Source organism: Rutidosis leptorrhynchoides, chromosome 4 (assembly GCF_046630445.1).
Source record: "Rutidosis leptorrhynchoides isolate AG116_Rl617_1_P2 chromosome 4, CSIRO_AGI_Rlap_v1, whole genome shotgun sequence".
Classification (NCBI taxonomy): domain Eukaryota; kingdom Viridiplantae; phylum Streptophyta; class Magnoliopsida; order Asterales; family Asteraceae; genus Rutidosis; species Rutidosis leptorrhynchoides.
Window position 1 is genome coordinate 29519109 of NC_092336.1, and position 22091 is coordinate 29541199.

Sequence of the window (22091 nt, forward strand, 5' to 3'; positions counted from 1 at the left end):
GTACACATTGGACCGAACTCACCCAAGGACTATCCAAAATTGGGTAAATAAGACCCGCATCAAGGAGTTTGACAATCTCCTTTTTAACAACTTCTTGCATATTAGGGTTCAGTCGCCTTTGTCTTTGTACACATGGCTTATAGTTATCTTCCATTAATATCTTATGTGTACAATAAGAGGGACTTATACCCTTGATGTCATGAATTTTCCATGTTAGAGCCGGTTTATGGGTTTATAACATGGAAACAAGTTTAGACTTCTCACTTACAGAGAGTTCGGATGAAATGATAATAGGGAGAGTAGAATTCTCTTGAAGGTAAGCATATTCCAAGTGACTTGGAAGTGGCTTGAGTTCCAAAACAGGAGGTTCTTCAATCGATGTTTTACATCGGTACTCATTTTCTAAATCCAACTTTCTGTATTCTTCATCATTTGGCTCATAACTGTTAGCCATCAAGGTGGTCAACATCTCCACTTCTTCCACCATGTTCTCTTCATCGCCTTCTGCCAAAATGCATTCTCCCGAACCTTGCAATTCTGGAAATTCCTGCAATAACTTTGAATATGTGTCTACGGTTTGTAAATAATAACATTTATCATCAGTAGACTTAGGGTATTGCATGGCATGGTCAACGAAAAAGGTAACCTTAATATCCTCAATGCTAAGGGTCAATTTCTACCCATGAACATCTATCATAGCTCTAGCAGTATTGAGGAAAGGTCGACCCAATATAAGAGGCACACGTGTGTCCTCTTCCATGTCCAAAATTACAAAATCGGCCGGAAATACTAGAGTACCCACTTTTACTAACATATTCTCTAAAATTCCACGACAGAATTTAACAGAGCGGTCTACTAGTTGAATTGCCATTCGGGTTGGTTTTAGTACCCCGGGATCTAGCTTAACATATAATGAATAAGGCATTAAATTTATGCTAGCCCCTAAATCTGCTAATGCTTTAATGCATTTCAAATCTCCTAGGAGACATGGTATGGTAAAACTCCCAGGATCTGCTAACTTCTTTGGTATTTTGTTCATCAAAATTGCGGAACAATTAGCATTCATGGTGATGGATGAAAGTTCCTCCATTTTCTTCCGATTAGTAAGTAAGTCTTTTAAGAACTTAGCATACTTGGGCATACCTGAAATCACATCAATGAAAGGCATATTTATGTTAATTTGTTTAAACATATCTAGAAATTTTGACCTTTCGGCTTCGAGCCTTTCTTGTTGTTGTTTCCTTGGGTATGTGAGCGGTGGTTGATATGGCTTCACTACGGGTTTCTCACGTTCTTCCTTCTCAACCACTTGTTCCGGCTCCTTAACCGGTTCATCATTTTTGTTCAACAGAACACTGAAATTAGAATCTTCGAGCATTCTTGGAGCTTCGTATGTTAGACCACTCCGTGTGGTGATAACATTGGCGTGCTTATTTCGTGGGTTCTTATTGGTATCGCCTGGTAAACTCCCTTGCATTCTCTTACTAAGTAAACTAGCTAAACCATTCATTTGCTTCTCTAAATTCTGAATTGAGGCTTGTTGGTTTCTAAACTGATGTTCGTTTTTCTCGTTCGTTTGGTTTATGTTTGTAACAAGCTGAGTTTGTGATGCAATCAACTTTTCCAACATACTCTCCAAATTTGACTTTTTTTCTTCCTATTGGGATTTTTGATAAAAACCCAGAGTTTGTTGTTGGAACCCACTACTTGACCCTTGTTGGTAATTGGAATTTTGACCTTGAGGGTTGTAGGGGTTGTTGAAGTTTCGGTTAAATTGGGCTCTTCCTTGAAATTGATTATTATTTCTTTGGCTTATGAAAGCCACTTCTTCTTTTTGAGCCATTGTTAAACCAACATCAAAAAATTTTCCTAAATGAAGACCACCACATTATTCACAACCTACCTTCATACTATGAATTTCCTTGGTGATTTTGTCCATGTTTCGAGCAACACCGTCTATTTTCACACTTAGGGAACTAAGGTCATCATAAGCACCGGCGCTTTGGACTTGGGCATTACGAGTAATTGGTCATTCTTGATGCCACTCATGAGAATAATCGGCTTGCTTCTCGATTATCTCATAAGCCTCTTGCTCGGTTTTGTCCAAGAGTGAACCTCCGGCCGCTTGATCAATGGAAATTCGGGTTGCAACATCACAACCCTTGTAAAAAATTTGAACTTGTTGGAAGGTATCCAGACCATGGTTTGGACAACCTCTTAGCATTTTGGAAAACCTATTACATGCTTCATATAAGGTTTCCATCGGCTTTTGACAGAATTGGGTAATTTCTTGTTGGAGTCTCGCGGACTTAGAAGCTGGAAAATATTTCTTAAGAAATTTTTCATCATACCATCCCAGGTTTCTATCGTAGCCTCGGCCAATGAATCTAACCAACTTCGTGCTTCCCAGTGGAGTGTCCATGGGAAAAGTCTTAAAAATATGGCCTGATCAGTGTCTGGTTTAAGTTTGAATAGAAGACATATCTCTTGAAAAAGATGAATATGTTCGTTTGCATCTTCATTCGAACCACCACCAAATTGACATCTGTTGTTAATCATTTGGAGAATAGGTCCTTTTATTTCAAATTTTTCTTCACCTGTGGACGGAGTAATGGCACTACCTTGTCCAGTTCGGGTTGCTTTCATCTTGGCCGCCATTGATTGTCTTGGTACCACCTGCCTTGCCTCTCCTTCCATTTCAAAATTTGGAGGATGAACGATTTCACCAGTTTCAGAATATCTTGGCTTGGTTGTACTTGATTCTGAATCAAAAGTTTCTTGCTTTGATGAAGATTCAAAAAGTTCAAGTACTTCTTTTGGGATCCTACCAAGCTTTCTATCAGGTTCTGTAAGCGGTGTAAGTAATGGAGAATCTGAACTTCGGGTATGTGGCATATGCAATCTAAAATCTGTCAATCACACAACTAACAAAACAATTAAACGCAACAATTCTATAAGTTTAAAAATCAAAGACTATTAATAATTTAAAAAGAATTAAGAAACTACTTAATCACAAATTAGTTAACAATTCTATTTTGACACAAAACTGTCCCCGGCAGCGGCGCTAAAAACTTGATGTGCAAAACGTGGTATATGAATTGTTGTATGAAATAGTATAGAAAGATACCGATTAAAGATTGCTACACACTAACGGGCAGTGTACCCGATCGTGTAGTAGTATAGTAAATGGTAAAATCCGTGTATCGTTCCAAAGACAATATCTAAGTCAAATTAGGATTATAAACTAAATTGTGATTAACTAATAAAATTACAATTACAAGATATTTTGGTTTGCCCTTTTACGATGGGTGAATCAAGTGATGAATAAGATTAAAAGACAATATTTTTGGTATTTTAAGTTTATGAAAGTAAAAAGATAGTTTTGATATCAAATTAAGGAAATATGCTCATCTAGACTTTTTACCCTTAATGTGGAATGTTATTTAGGATTAAGATCGGATTGATTGGTTATGCACGAGAACTAATTAATTGGTTCACCAAGAATAGTCTTGCGCAAACACTCAAACAGGATTACACGACGTAAGTGATGTTCTTGTCATCTAAGACCTCCTATTTGTTAATCAACTAATTCAACTAGTTTGAAGACTTGAAGAATGATCAAGTCAATGGTGTGTTGTACATGATCCACTCCTATATCAACTAAAGGTTTAACTTAGTTCATTCCCTTGGTCCGGTTAAATGCTCAATTTACCCAACCCAAATAATTAACTAATTTTCATAATAAGATCCCTATAAACGTCACTAGATAAGGCAAATCACTAACATATGTTAATTAATGGAACTAGGTAGTTGAAAGTGTGTATAACAGATTCTAAGGAATTGGTCATTCTCCTAGATAATTACACATACTAATTAAGCTATTCCAAAGTATCTACAAGAGTCGTTCTTACATTCTTATGTAAATTAACCATTTGAACTCAACTTATCCCTTTTGGTAAAAGACGGATAAACACATGTCACTGGGTGTAAATCAATACATTAACTTAACAAGATGATGTTTCTTAATCAAATGAACATATCAACTAGTTGAATCGAAAGGATTAAACTTAACAAGAATGGTTCTTGTATTCAAACATCAAACTATCGTGCATAATAACAATCAATCAATAATAAACATTCAACATTTCGGTTATTTATCTAGATGAACATAATATGGACTATCCAACAATCATGCTTGAAAACTTAACAAAACAGTAACAAAGATAGAATTCATTGTAAATACAAGATTGACCTTTTAGGAGTAATCTTGGATGAATCTCTTGAATGATCCTTGATTCTTCAATGATTTGAGTGCTTAGATGCACTTTGATAAGCCCAAGAACTGCTTTGAATCGTATGTTTTCGTCTCAGAACAGAAAGTAAAACTTGTGTCCAAGAAATGAAGCTGGAAATGGAATTAAATAAGCTGAACAGTTGGTGAAAAGTACTGTGCGCGGCGCGCACAGTAAGGGTGTGCTGAGCGCACTCTTCACCTACTCCACTTTTTCTTTACAGCTCGACATCGCACGTTCAAATCTGCTTTTCTTGGTAAAAGTGCGCGCAGGGGTACGCTGAGCGCACTACTGTGCGTGGCGCGCACTAGGCTTGGCGCACTTCAGTTTTGGCCAAGAAAACTTCTGATCAAAATTATGCATTGTGCGCTGAGCGCACCCTTTGTGGTGCGCTGAGCGCACCCTCCTGTCTTTTGATTTCTGGTCTTGGTTTCGATCTCTGAGCTGTATCATACATAATCTTCCATATTTCTTCAAGTTTACAATGATTCTAGACTATATTACAATAATATGAAATACAAACGGAATTACTATGTTTACATACGAAATAAACAACAATAGGACGTGATATTACGACTAAAGATATGACTAATTTGAGTAATATCAACTTAATATTACTAATAAAGATTTTAATATTATTAATTCTATAGTAATGATTTTAATATTAATAATCGGAAAAAAAATATTAATTTTACTGTGATTGATAATTATGATATTTGTTTTAGTAATTTACATAATAATATTACTCATTATAATAATAATAATAATAATAATAATAATAATAATAATAATAATAATAATAATAATAATAATAATAATAATAATAATAATAATAATAATAATAATAATAATAATAATAATAATAATAATAATAATAATAATAATAATAATAATAATAATAATAATAATAATAATAATAATAATAATAATAATAATAATAATAATAATAATAATAATAATAATAATAATAATAATAATAATAATAATGCTTATGATGTTACAGATTATATCATCATGATCACCATATCATACACCACTATCGATTTATCAATACATGTCTATTTCATGTAATATCATTATCATCATATTATCATTCTTAAATCATTATTATTGTTATTCTAACATTATCATCTTAACATCATAACCATTCGTCATCTAAATCATAATCATAAATCTACTCATAAATCATAATCATAATTCATAACTCATAATCAGAAATCATATGTCATAATTCATAATTCATAATCATACATCATAATCATACATCATATTCATACTTCATAATCAAACCCGGTTATCATTATTACTATATCAAATATCATCTCATATCATTTGATTTCATCATTATCATATATATCATTATCATCATCAAATAATCTAAATATCATCTTCATACAATCATCAACATTATCCTAAGCTTAACAATGTATTATTATCATAATTATATCATCATTATTTATTTATCATGTCATCAGCATTGATCTATCACTCAAACTTATACATTATCATGATCATAATGGTGATAATCATCATTTAACCTGATCATATCATTTTCATCTTATCATATCATCATATATCATTCATTATCAGTATTATCCAGTATTGCTACTGTAACCAAATTCTGCGGCACAACGATATTATTTTCACAGAATTAAAGCTATCATCATCATATATCATTGTTTAAATCGACAGAAAATACTATCAAGTAACGATTTACATGGTTTATTCGAACAGTGATTACAGAGCTTCGTTATCATCATCAATCATCATTTAAGAAGTGTATGGATTTAAAAAAATAAAAAAAAATATACATATATGTAACATTCTGTAACAGAACAAGAAATAAAAAATATATATATATATATACCTTCAATTTCAATTCATCCAATTCGATCTTTTCAAGCTATAATCCCAACATATGAATTGTTATAAATCACCCATCAAGTACTTGACACCCAGAATTGATACCTAATACTACCTACAGCATCCCAATTCGAACGAAAACAAATATTGTTTGACTTTTTGTATGAAACTTTGACCGCCAAATTAACGATCAAATTGATGAATTAAAATTTGAGAAAAATACAGAGTGCTTCACTAGGTGAATCCTAATAACTCTGTATTAGTAGTTTTCGGTGATCGATTCGAAAATTGATTATGGATTCAAACAGGTAACGAAGAAAAAGAAATTGGTTTTTGTTTATGTGAATTTCTTTTTGATTCAGAGAATAGCAGTCGTGGTTTTTCATCTTGCAAGAACGATTTTATGCAGCAATAATTATCTATCGAATTTTATTTTGTGGTGGAGACTGGATCGACAAGGATCCTCGAAGCAGGTAGGAGAATCAGGAAAAAAGAATAGGGATGATAGTGAAATAGATATTAAACGCGTATATATCTGATTTATATGATATATTTAATTTAATATTAATAATTCACAATTACTAATATATTACAATAATACTATTATTATTTATAATAATAATAATAATGATAATATTAATTATTATTAATAATAATACAGATAATAATAATTATTAATGATAATACCTATTAATTTTATTGTTAATAATTACATTAAATATAATGAATACAATATTACTAGTAATAATAGTAATACTTAATATAAGAAATCAATATTAACATACTAATATTTACATAGACTGAAATATTCTAATTTCTTCATATAGTATTTATAAATTATATATATGTATATACTTATAATAATTATGTATAGAATTATGTAAATGTATATAGAAGATAGGTGGTGATGTAATAGAGTATAGATATTACCCCGTAAATGGTTTGTGGAAGGCAAGCGAATAACAACATTAAATAATATTTCACTCAATTAATTCACAAGATAATTAAGAGATTGTTATAGGTTGGTTTCGTGTAACAGTAAAAGCGATCAGTGATTGAGATATATGCATGTTCCATAATGCTTGATTCAAACAAGTAGTATATATATTACAGAGTATTTATAATTATATAATGATCCATTTTATTCATTTTGTCTAATGTTTGTTAGAAAAATTATGTGTATATACATATATATATATTAAAATATGGCTATTTTATTAATCAGTTTAGGTTTAATATAATACTATCATACATATTTAGTTATAACAATTAATCGTATATTAATATTTCAAGTTATTATATGTACGCATATGTATATATATATATATATATATATATATTTGCAAACAAATTGTTCGTGAATCGTCGGGAATGGTCACAGGTTAATTGAATTCATGTAAATAGTTCCAAAATTTTGAGACTCAACTTTACAGACTTTGCTTATCGTGTCGAAATCGTTTAAGGATTAAGTTTAAATTTGGTCGAAAATTTTCGGGTCGTCACACTGTCGAGCTTTGTATATGGCTTCGAGCCTTTCTATTTTCGTGTCTGCAACTCTATTTTATGGTTATAAAATATATTTTGGCTTTTCACAATATATATATATATATATATATATATATATATATATATATATATATATATATATATATATATATATATAATATAAATTATAAACCATATGTACAAGGTATATGCAAAATTATGTGAAAATTTAATTTGTTTATTTATATGTAATATCATATACACTATTTAATCATTACTTCATTATAAATAAAATCGCATTTAAATTTAATAATTGTATGTGTAAATTTGCGGGTAAATTAAAAAAAATCTTGTAGATTATCGTATCGGGTTTTACCCGCGATCAGCCCGCGACCCGCCAGCGGGTATAATTTTTAACTCGTATCTGTGCTCGCGGGTAAGATTTTATGATTTTACCCGTCCATGGGTGGATACTTCATGACAGGGATGAAATTGTATTTTAATATGTAGCCAACGAGGGTCGAACTCCTGACCTCCCCTGAAGGAGGCATGCCACCAACCGCTGGACCACATCACAACTTCTAAATGTTTACTTACTAGTCACTACTCGGTGTTAGGGATGGCATCAGATCGGGTTTGGGTCGGGTTTAGGTAATCCCGAACCCGAACCCGATTAGGAAACCCCGCTCCAAACCCGGCCCGAAACCCGTCTGGTCTCCATTTACTTACATACTATCGGGTTTCAGGTTTCCCCACGGGTAAACGGGTATACCCGATTAGTCATTCTGTATCTATTTTTCAATGAGTTACCAAATTTAAATATCGAAAAATAACTTAACTACTTCATGTTTAAAGTATTATAAAATTTCACATACAAAAAGTTGATTGAAAAGTTTCTAAAATACTCAAACACACAAAGTATATAAAATATCACATCTCGAAAACTTGTTGTATATGATTATATTGAATAAAATTATACTCGTTTTCAAAACAAATAAGAGAAATCTTTCATACATTAACAATATAATACTAATACTAAAATTTTACATAAAAATTATCATTAAATTTCCTCGGGCCGGATGCGGGTCGGGTATACAGGTCGGGTAAACAGGGTTGTATTCAAAACCATACCTGAACATGGATTTTTTTTTTGTAACCATCCTCATACCCGGTCCATAACCCGACGGACTCGAGTCAAACTCGGCCCAATTATAATGAGTTTCGAGTTTCCCTATTGGATACGGGTCGTTTTTCCATCCCTACTCCGTGTCAACTGTCAAATATGAGTATGTTTTTCTATCCAAATATGAAATAATGAAACTTATATTTATACTTATATGTTTATCTAAAGCAAATAACTCTCATTATATTTTTTTTGGTATGCACTGTTGGGAAAAACTGAGGAACCAAAAATGAGAAATTAAACGGATCTCAAAGCAAACCGAATTATTTCGGTCTGGTCGTCGGCTCACATTTTGCCAGATTCTTTCTTGGTCCGGAATGGACTGGACCAAACCCAAAAATAGCACAAAAAATAACCGAACCGGACCGAACCAAATATATATAGTCTAATACTCGGTCAGACTTTTTACTATAATTTGATATCCGGAAGACAACCAAGCCAAACTAGTTTGATCTAGTTTTGTACCATGCACACTCCTAATTTTAAGTCGTCTCTCCTACCGTAATGATCAAACTTGAACTATACTGGAATACGTACTACATGTATTTTCTTATGATAAAGATTCGAAATTAATTAAATAGAAACCATGAATCATTTTATTACGCTGAATCAAGTACGTCACAAACTCACAATGACTGGACTACTGGTTGATTTCTCGGTCAACAATGGCGCCCATCTTTATATATTATTCGATTCCAACTTTAGTGAACTTCAACCTTTTAATCCTTAATTTATTCAAACATCTTTTATTATAATGACTTTCAGTTAATAGTTAATAGCATACACATACACATAAATATTAATACTACCTCATCATTTTTACATTATTTACAATTTTTTTACCATGTTGTATATAAACACGGTAACTTTTTTTTCCGGGTTTTGTTATATCACGCAATAAGGCAATGAATCATTTTCTAAAATCATAAAGGATGTTAGGGTTGAATATGTATTTGTGAAACTAATTGTTACGTGAATAGTGTAACAGCGTGAGTGTCGACGTGTCCAAAAACCCACGTCCCCACCCACACGTTACACGGTGTGGGTTTGTGATGTGGGTGAGGCGTGGTGAGTTTCCCACGGGTCGAGCAACGGGCGTGGGATATATGGCTGCATTTGATTGGTTGTCTTTTTTATTTTAATTTTAATATATTATTTTCTGTTCGTAACACATGTTTACCCAACACCGCCACATAATCAAAAAAACGCAAACATTAACCCGTATTACCAACTCACACCATCTCCGATAACTAATAGTCTAAAAGTTAAAAGGATCAATGGTGCAATCATGAAACTGCAAGGATCAAAACTCCAACCATATCCTTGTAAATTGTAATTGTTGATTCTAGTGATAATGAATCCATATTAAAATTAAATAAGCAAAAATACATCGATTAAAATACAAATATACATACCATTACATGTTGCCTCAGTGGTATCCTCACTCCTTGTATGTTGGGTTTGAGGTTCTCGCTCTACCCATCCCATTTATCAATCTGCCTGAAAGCTAGATGGAGCTTCAGATTGACCTCGGGGGATTTTCTTCCGAATCCATGCAGGATTCAAACCCGGTCCACATGCCCCTCGGGATAGTTTAAGTATCGGGTTCCTGCAATGTGATTCGAGTTTCTTCTCGAAAACGCGTGCGTGCGTGGCAAATGAGAATATTCGATTCCGACTACTTGCATTTCAAAAAATTAATAAAAAATGCAAATATACATCAAATATTTTCAGCTAATGTATAAGAAGATGATTTTTCGCAGTTATACATCAATTACATCAATTAAAAAATGCAAATATACATCAGTGTATTTTTAACAAAATGTATTTGAAAATATATACAAAACGTTGAATATTATTTTCAACGCATTCCATATTCCTTTGACTCAGCTCTTCAACAACTAAATATACATCAATTAAAAATGCAAACATTTATATATTGGAGGGACTCATTTATCATAAACTAATCAACCATGTTTTTGTCATTTGTTTTGTTTACCAACAATATTTATTATTTATATTTATACCTGCTACTTATCTCTGTCATACAGATCAATCTCCTCAATGTTCATTCATTTTTCTTTGTAGATCCAAATTATTTTCCATAAAGATGATAAAATTACACATACTCATCTTAATTCTAATTTCCATTTCCATATTTCCATCAATCATATCTCAAAAACCATACTGTAACAAAACATGTCCCAACAGCATACTAAACAATCTCCCATATCCATTTGGCTTCTCTTCAGGCTGCGAAATCCAATTAAACTGCTCACAAAACGGCATAGTTTCAATTGGCGAATTCGCTGTTGAAAAAGCCAACGATAAGGACGGATTACTAGTTAGCCTTCCCTCCAAGTGTGGACGAAACGTCGAAGCTCTCCACACTCTCTACAGCGAAAACTACGCTCCAACTTCTGAAAACGCGATCCTGATGGAAAATTGTACGGACAAAATACGTACTTGCATGGTTCCTGAAATGATGTTTCAACCTCAACTTCAGGTTATTGATTGTGGTGGCAAAAGTGATGTTTATGGTAACGTGAGTTGTTATTCTGGTGATACGAATCTTCCGTTTCTTGATTATGAGAACGTGATGATGGCTGGATGTCATTTTTTGCTTTCGGGGATGGTGGTTAAGATGGTTGGAGATAATCCGGCTTTGTCGTTAGATGTTCAAGTGGTTAAGTTAGGATGGTGGCTTAAAGGTGATTGTGAGTGTTCGGAGGATGCGATTTGTACTAAGTTTGTGTCGCCAGTTAATGGTGGTGATGGTTATAAATGTCAGTGTAAGGATGGTTTCAGTGGTGATGGATATAAAGCTAGCTCCGGCTGTCGAAAAGGTAACATCATTGTTACTAGCTATACTAAGTTACTGTACATCTACAATTCTATTGAATCTGTTTATCGTCAAATCAAAATATTTAAACGATAATAAAAGCAATAAGGAATATCACAAAGAAGATTTCTATAAGCTATCAGCTACAAGCTAAAAGCTACCAGCTAGTTTTATCAAACATACAAGTTATAAGATCCAATTTTTTTACACAAGGTAAAAGACAATTACGTACAACCAATCTTATAACTCTCTATTTATAGTGTTAGATATAGGTATACTAAGAAACTAAATCCCCTGTATCCAGAAAAATCTTGAATTATATCTTTAGTTCATATTAGCAAATTTCTTTTTTTCTTTTTTTCCATCAAATTTGCAATGTAATGTAGAGATTATTCCGGCTTAATATTTGAAATATCCAAACAAATTCAACCAACATTAAAAGCATAGTTGGTGAAGATATACAAATAACTAATATCATTGATAACGTAAGATCATTTTAATATGTGTTTTGTCCAATTATTGGAGTTTTGATTTTTGATGTATAAATCAATTGAAAATGGAAGTGTGTTTGACTTATTTAAGACTAATGCCAACTCTATATGTGCTGTTTGCTTATTTCTACCTTCGATCTGATCCAAATGTGGCCAAAGGCAACTAATCTGTGATTGTATATCTTATTATAATCTGCTTCTGTCAAATTGATTATTTTATATATGTAAAACCCCACCCTAATATAGTTTAGCGTAAATTAGAATTATAAAGTGTGATTATATATATATATATATATATATATATATATATATATATATATATATATATATATATATATATATATATATATATATATATATATATATATTATATATATATATATATATATATATATATATATATATATATATATTCGAAGGCATTTTTGTTTCTTCCAGTGGCACTATACATTGGATTGATTAGATTTTATAGATAAAATATAATAATGGCTTGTCGATAAGAAGATAAAAAAAAAATAAACTGGTAAGATTTTTCCTATTCAGACCACTCTTATACAGTATACTTGACATAAGTCACTTACAAGTAATAAGGTTATGTGTAAGAAATGCATGCATACCTTTACAAATAATCGTGTCGCATAAATTTGCAGGCTCGTCCGGTTGTCACTTGTTCGGACGTTGTGAAGGAAACAATATAGTTGGAGTTTTTGTTGGAGGTATTTACTCATGTTCATATTCACCTGATATATGTTTTACTTGATTCTTAATAATGCAATGACAAGTTACAATCTGTCTCAGTCGTTACAATTGGCGGCTCGTTGATAGCTTGCATAGGCCTGGTGTGTTGCTACGCTAGGCGCCGTACAATTGCAGCATCTTTTAGCAAGAAAAATCGAAGGCTTTGTGAAGTTAAAGGTATAACTATTCCAATATACTCCTACAAAGAAATCGAGAAGGCTACAAACGGGTTCTCTGATAAACAAAAACTCGGAACAGGGGCATTTGGCACGGTCTATAAAGGCAAAATTCGAAAAGGCGAATGGGTAGCCATTAAAAGGATTAAACATCGATATGATACCGATAATATTAATCAAGTCATGAATGAGATCACTCTTCTATCTACGGTTAGCCACCAGAATCTTCTTCGCTTGTTAGGTTGTTCCGTTGAAAAGACTGATCAAATACTAATATACGAGTTCATGCCAAACGGGACGCTATCTCAACACTTGCAAAGAGAAAAAGGTAACGGGCTTCCTTGGCCCGTTCGTCTCACAATTGCCGCTGAAACTGCTCAAGCGATTAGCCATCTACATTCGTCTAAACCACCTATTTATCATCGAGACGTAAAGTCTTGTAACATATTGGTGGATTATAATTTTAAAGCAAAAGTAGCGGATTTTGGTCTTTCGAGATTGGGAATGATAGAATCGTCGCATATTTCAACTGCCCCACAAGGGACGCCGGGATATTTAGATCCTCAATATTACGAAAAGTTTCATTTATCTGATAAGAGTGACGTTTATAGCTTTGGAGTAGTGTTGACTGAGATCATAACGGGGTTGAAAGCTGTTGACTTTTCACGAAGACATAGTGAAATCAATTTGGCATCACTAGCTATTGACAGAATAGGAAAGGGGAATTTAGAGGATATAATTGATCCTTTCCTTAAGCCAATAAAAGACGATTCGATTATGAACTCGATTCATAAGGTAGCTGAGGTGGCATTTAGATGTCTTGCGCTTGATAGCGACATGAGACCTCCAATGGCTGAGGTTGCGACCGAGCTAGAGAACATTAGAGCTAGTAACTTTCCGTCATGGAAGGAGAATATTGATATTGTTTCAGCCCAATGAGCGTAATCGACTTAACATTAAACTTGGTTTTAGTTTGAACATGTAAACTACTTGTCGAGTGTATGTAAATGCAGTTTTTGAGCTTTAAAAATAGTTTGGTTTGTTACAAGTTGAAGTAAATATAAATGTGGAATGGGCGTCTTGAAGATTAAAATTGCATGTCGCATATAACCAACTGACTGTTAATTTAACTGTTTTTTTGGTTTGATTGGTCTGAGGTTCTGAGGAAATTAAGTTTAACTTATCCTAATGATACATGTAATTACTTTCAAAACACTAAAAAATATTGAACATTTGTTTGAGTTCAAAATTAAGATATCGTAACAGAATCACCACTAATCTATCTATATATCTATCTATCTATACATTATTTATTTATATATTATTATAAAGCACGTGCCATAAATCCTACGTGTTATCTTCTCAATTAATCTAAATTAAAGTGTCCTACTTGTCATTCTATTAATTAATCTGAATTACATAATCCTACGTGTCATTCTCTAATTAAACTGAATTAAATAATCATTAAAAAAATATGTATAATCATTAAAAGATACTATTTCCAAATTGAGTTTTAATTTTAATCAACTTCTTTGAATAATAAAATAAAATAAAATAGATATTGTAAATATTTAAATATTTTTCAATTTGTGGGCTAAAACGACTCGACCATGTAAAATAAGTATTACTCCTTAGTTAATTAAAGTATTGCTATTCAAGTTCGATTTCAATATAGGTAACAGGGAATATGCCTATTTTAAATTCTCATGTTTTTAAAATCAGTTTGTGTTTAATTTTGTATTATATAGGTAATATAATATAAATATAAATTCATAGCGTACTAATATAAAATTCATTTTTTATGTTTTAATTTTTCATTTCCTAATTAAAAGTTCAAGGATTACCCTTTTTTTTTTGTATATATAAAAGTATATAATATTAATCATCTCCTAAGAAACCATAAATCATTTTTAAGTATATTTAACATATCATAATTATCTTAGTATATTGAATAATTTATCTGTAGAATAAAATAAACTTATTTTATTCTAATAAAACTTAAGTCTATGACTTAATTTAAAAACGAAACAATCAGATATTTATAAAAATACAAAATATGGACAAATTTCATAATATAAAATATGATATTTAAATAAAGAAAAATTCCATAAAAAGATAATCATTTTGTCCCGTTTTTCTATAATAGATAACCTATTTCACTTTACAAGATTTAAATACTTATTTTATTTAAAGTTAATCAAAAAGAGATGCGTTATTAACTTTCTCCGTTAAGTGTCACCGTGTCATTTAATGTCGGGTTAAAGCCATAAATAGGTCATATATTTTCATTTTTGTCCCAATGTAGGCTATATACCCCGAAAAATACCAATGTAGGCTATATACTTTCATAAAGTTTACTAATATGAACGAATAAAACTTATTAACCGGATAAACAACTAAACGATGATGTGGCATCCTACGTGGAGAATGACGTTGGTGATACATCGAAACAAAACTGAAAGTATATAGCCTACATTGGAACAAAACTGAAAGTATATAGCCTACATCGGAACAAAACTGAAATTATATGACCTATTTATAGCCATATAAAATGCAAAAAAAAATGTTAAATAATTAAGTTTACCGGTTCAGCAGGTAACTTGTTAAATTTGTGTACATCGATACAACTTTCAAGAGTATATAACCTACATTGGTATTTTTGGGTGTATATAGCCTACATTGGGACAAAACTGAAAGTATATAGCCTATTTATGACTTTAACCCTTTAATGTCATCAAAATGTCGGTGTAGACCACATTTGTGTACCATGTCATCAAAATGCCACTTTGTCCATATGCTTATGATAAAATAGATAATATATAAAAATATGACTCGGATAATATTGATGACATGAAATGATACTCTGGCACTTAATATGACACTTAATAGAAAATGTTAACGTCACTCCTCTTTTTTATTTACTTTCAATAAAATAACTTTTTAAAATTTTGTAAAGTAAAATATGTTGCCTACAATAGAAAAACAAGATAAAACGGTTACCTTTTTTATGGAGCCCTTAAATAAACTTAAACATATCAAACTTCTTGACATTTGCGGACATGTATTTTTACGGGCGGGCTCATAAACGTATCACAATATGCTCTATTACAGCTGACGTATCACATCCTGGTTAAATTTTAACTCATGTCACTTCAACAATTTTCATCATTTTATTTATAAGTAATTAATCCTATATTTTTTGCATTTTATATTGTAGTTGACTTATAAAATACAAACTTAACAAATCACTCATGCGGATTTGAATAACCTTCATTTAAAAATCGGTTCTATAAATGAACGAATAAACTTATTTTATTCAAATAAATTTAAAGTATATGACTCAATGTATATAAAAATCAAATATCTATATTGAATAAAAAAAATATGATATATAAATAAATTTAAGTATATCAAACTTTTTTTGAATTTGTGAACACGTATTTTAAGGGGCAGGCTCAAAAACGTATCACTATATGTTCTATTACTGTAGTTGTTATTGTATTGTTTGTTATGTTTCCATTAGAATATTTAATACGATATTGAAAAGTGCTAATGATATCAAAATTTTAAGGAGTCTGCTGGAGATTTGTAAGACACCAATGTTCAAAAAGTTATGCGACATTGAACGAGAACAATTGATTGTTGTATTGTAAATGTATTCAATACTAACGTTTACAATACTAATGTTTTGGATACTAACGTTTACAATACTAATGTTTTGGATACTAATTGTAACAACCCAACCCGCAATCCATACGATAAATTTTTTTTTCTACAACACAATTACACGCCAATTAAATATGTAACTCATTTCACGAGTTCTATTTAAAATGCACGACAGTTAATTGTTTACAAAAGGCACGAGGGCCACGAATAAAGTGTAGTACAAGTTTGACCATCTACAATTGATAGTTTATAAACCAAACGACATTCCGAGCATGGTTTAGGACTAAACTACCCAAAACTAGGCCAACTTCCAAAAGCACCAACAAAGCATCATCACGGGACACCTAATGTCCGATAACCCCCTTGCCCTTAACTGCGCCTGCATCTAAAAAGATAAACAACGAGAGGGTAAGCTAACGCTTAGTGAATGCAATAATTATACATATACATATATAATACACCTACTTGCAAGCACTTACACAAATACCTCATACACACAAGCAATTTACATGGCATACCATCGCAAGTATAACACTAAACCCTTCAAGATCACAAGCTAGCATCACAATAGCATATATATAACCCGAATGATATAATATACTACAATACCACGCGTAATTAAGGTTAACCAACACACAAGGGAATGGTACTTCGAATTTCTCATCGGTGTTCATAACAACCGTTAGTGTACAACGAAATATATCACTAACCCCTAGGCGACACGGACAACGAAATATCCGTTCAAGCAATCGTTAGTGTACAACGAAATATATCACTAACTCTTGGGCGATTTGGACAACGAAATATCCATAGTTAGTGTCCAACGAAATATATCACTAACTCTTGGTGGTATAAACAACATTTACCACGGCCCCTTCCCCGCCCTACAAATAGATACATTATATACACACATGTATAATCATTCCACTCACCTCAAGTCTCTTGTGAAAGCTAACCGAGCTTGCAAACCTTCAATGTAACGTACCTATTACATTATGCATTTATTAACATACAAACTAGTTGAATTAAATGCCAACCACAACCCTTGAGCATTTAATGACCCGTTTGCATTAAATGACTCAACTACACCAAAACGCCCATTAATGGCCATGCCCCGTCATAAATCACTAAAAGCTAGTGATTAGGGTTTAACAACATCAACTAACACAAACTTGGTGTATTTCACAACCATTTCACCCGATTAGGTCAACTAGTGCTCTTTTGACTCTTTGACTTACAAACCAAGTCAACTTACACAATAACAACACTTTCATCACTTTAAAAGTGCATTAATGACTAACATCATCATTTAGCACTTACAATCTCAAATCACAAGACCAAACCCTAGATAATAGCTTTTTAGGGTTTCCTTTCAACAATCCAACCCAAAACCCACCCATTTAACCCTCAAATGGGTCACACTAGTTCCATATGAACCAAACCCTAGCTTAAATTAGATAAAACTCAAAACATAGAGTTAAGACTTACCAAGACTATGAACGTGTAGCTAGAGATACGATGAACAACTTTAATTCTCGCTTCTAGGATCGATTCACAAAACTTCACCTTCAAATCTCAAGATTAATCTTAGTGGGTTTTATGTTTTGGGAGGAAAATGTGAAAGAAATTGGAAAGAAAATAAGAAATGAAGATAAGTGGTGGATATTAAAGCTCCAACCAGATCTACATGTAAAAAGACCAATTTGCCCCTAAACCCTATTAAATTTGAGCTGAATTCGGAGTCTGAACTGCAGACTTGCCGCGGCGCGGCAGCTTTGTCGCGGCGCGACATAAAGAAGGAAAAAAGACCCCTCTTAACTCAAGTTCTGAACTGGATTTGCTTTGTTTGTCGCGGCGTGGACCCGTTTGTCGCGGCGCGGCGTTCGCCTGTTCCTGGTCACTTCGACAACAAATCATAATACAAGGTTTCAAACACAAACACAACAACTTCCACCCTTCCTATGCACGTCTAAACCTCAACCTTAAGTCTCACACGACTTGACGCCAATCACGACACATTCATATACACGTATACGCACGCATTCGAATATACCCATATATATATATATATATATATATATATATATATATATATATATATATATATATATATACACACACACACACACACACATATACATATATGCACTCACACCTAACTAACACTTTAGTTCATTTAATCACATAACGAGTAAGTTATAAGCGTACTATTGATTAAGTACGTACCTTTAGACGTGCACGGGAAAACAGGGTGTTATAACTCTCCCCCACTTAAATCAGAGCGTGTCCTCGCGATCCAAGCCGCATGACACGAGGGAAGATAAACCAACACAAATTCTTCGGGCTCCCAAGTAAACTCGGAACCTTTACTACGATGCCATTGGACTTTAAAAGTCCTCACCTCTTTGTTACGCAACATTTTCACCTTTTCATCAAGTATAGCAATTGGCTCTTCGACATACTCCAACTTGTTGTTTAACTCGATCTCATCTAGTGGCATCCATGAAGAATCATCTGCAAGATACTTGCGGAGATGGGAAACATGAAATGTATTATGGATCCCCGCAAGCTCTTCAGGTAATTCCAACCGATAAGCAACTTCACCAACACGAGCTAAAATCTTAAACGGCCCAATAAACCGAGGAGCTAACTTTCCCCGTTTTCGAAACCGAATAATACCCTTCCATGGCGAAACCTTAAGCATCACCATATCGCCTTCTTCAAATTCGATCGGTTGCCTACGTTTATCGACGTAAGACTTTTGTCTATCTTGCGCCGCCTTTAAACGAGCCCGAATCATATCGATTTTGCTATTTGTCTCCAATACCAAGTCGGTACTCCCGACTTCCCTTTGACCCACTTCACCCCAACAAATCGGGGTTCGACACCTCCTTCCATACAACATCTCATACGGTGGCATTCCAATACTAGAGTGAAAACTATTATTGTACGAGAATTCCACCAAAGGTAAATGTTCATCCCAACTACCACCGAAGTCAATGATACACGCACGTAACATATCCTCCAATGTTTGATTCGTACATTCGGTTTGACCATCCGTTTGAGGATGATACGCTGTACTCATATTCACCCTCGTACCCATGTCTTCATGAAACTTCTTCCAAAATCGAGAAGTAAAACGCGTGTCCCGATCCAAAACAATAGACGCGGGAACGCCATGTCTCGATATCACTTCTTTAATGAACATCTTCGCGAGTGCCTCCGACGATATTGATTCTTTAATAGGAAGAAACAACACACTCTTCGTCAATCTATCGACAATCACCCAAATAGTATCAAATTGGGTTCTTGCCGTTTTCGGCAACTTGGTAATAAAATCCATGGTAATATGCTCCCACTTCCACATCGGAATTTCTAGCGATTGCAACTTACCATACGGCTTTTGGTGCTCGGCTTTAACTTGCAAACACGTGACGCATTGCTCCACATACTTAACAACGTCGCGTTTCATGCCCGGCCACCAATAATCTTTCTTCAAATCAAGATACATTTTCGTCGCACCCGGATGAATAGAATATTTAGACTTATGCGCTTCATCAAGAAGCACCTTTCGGAATTCACCCATCTTTGGCACCCATACTCTTCCTTGAAAAGACAACAACCCTCGCGAACCCATCGTAATGAATTCCGATTGCCCCACAATTCGTTCCGCATGCTTATTGTGAACGTAAGCCTCTATTTGAACTTCACCAAGTTTTTCAAGAAAATCGTTAGTAATAATCATACGTAACAATCCCAATCGTAACGTCGGGTGGTGACTCTTTCGGCTTAACGCATCCGCAACCACATTCGCTTTACCCGGATGATAGAGTATCTCACAATCATAGTCCTTCACCACATCCATCCATCTACGTTGACGATAATTCAAATCCCGTTGATCAAAAAGATGTTTCAAACTCTTGTGGTCCAAATAAATCGTACACTTGACACCATACAAGTAATGGCGCCAAATTTTCAAAGCATGGACCACCGCCGCTAATTCGAGATCATGAGTCGGGTATCTCTTTTCATGTTCCTTTAATTGGCGAGAGGCGTAAGCAATGACTTTACCTCGTTGCATTAGAACACACCCGAGCCCATTCAAAGAAGCATCACAATAGACCGTCATATCATCTACACCTTCCGGCAATACTAAGACCAGAGCTTGACACAATTTCACTTTCAACAATTGGAAAGCGATTTCTTGCTCGTTCCCCCAATTAAAACGCGTGTTCTTCCTCGTCAATTTCGTCAATGGAGAAGCAATCTTAGAAAAGTCTTGGATAAACCGACGATAATAACCGGCCAATCCGAGAAAACTTCGGATTTCCATAGGCGTAGTCGGTCGTCCCCAATCCTTTACCGTCTCTATCTTCCCCGGATCCACTTGAATACCATTCTTGTTCACAATATGGCCAAGGAATTGAACCTCCTTTAGCCAAAATTCACATTTTGAGAATTTAGCATACAATTTCTCTCTTCTCAACATCTTCAATACTTCACGCAAGTGGTGTTCATGCTCCGTCATGCTCTTAGAATAGACAAGAATATCATCAATGAACACGATTACCGACTTGTCCAACATAGGTTGGCACACTCGGTTCATAAGATCCATGAATGCCGCCGGTGCATTCGTAAGACCAAAAGGCATAAACACAAATTCAAAATGCCCATAACGTGTACGAAAGGCCGTTTTCTCGATATCTTCCTCACGGACCCGCATTTGGTGATAGCCGGACCGTAGGTCAATTTTAGAGAAGTACGTAGCGCCCTGAAGTTGGTCGAATAAATCGTCAATCCTAGGCAACGGATAACGATTTTTGATCGTCACTTTATTTAACTCCCGATAGTCGATGCACATACGCATACTACCATCTTTCTTCTTCACGAACAAGACCGGAGCACCCCATGGCGAAGCACTCGGTCGAATAAAACCCTTCTCAAGTAACTCTTGAATTTGATTCAACAATTCTTGCATTTCCGTCGGTGCTAAACGATACGGAGTTGTAGCAATGGGAGTAGCTCCCGGAACCAACTCAATGCGAAATTCGACTTGTCTTTCCGCCGGAACACCCGGCAACTCATCCGGAAAAACATCTTCAAACTCACTTGCCACCGGAATTTCACGAATGGGTGGTGGTTCATCACGAGTATCAAAAACATGGACAAGAAAAGCCATGCCACCACTATCAAGGAAACGACGTGCCCGTGCAAAAGTGCATATCGGCACAAGTCTTCGACGCTTATCACCGTGAATAATTATCTCTCCCCCACTAGGGGTCTTCACACGAATAGATTTCTCATGGCACGCAATATCGACTCTATTACGATCGAGCCAATCCATACCAACCACGA

The 22091-nt window shown here is 33.9% G+C and overlaps 1 protein-coding gene across 1 annotated transcript; it reads left to right on the forward strand.

Moving 5' to 3' along the window:
• Positions 1 to 10835: 10835 nt before the first annotated feature.
• LOC139840526 (wall-associated receptor kinase-like 14) lies at positions 10836 to 14009 on the forward strand. The gene is made up of 3 exons (XM_071830790.1): positions 10836 to 11669; positions 12807 to 12872; positions 12955 to 14009. Exons 1-3 carry the CDS (start codon positions 10934 to 10936, stop codon positions 14007 to 14009), a joined length of 1857 nt encoding a protein of 618 aa, XP_071686891.1. The 5' UTR covers positions 10836 to 10933.
• The last annotated feature ends 8082 nt before the right edge of the window (positions 14010 to 22091 follow it).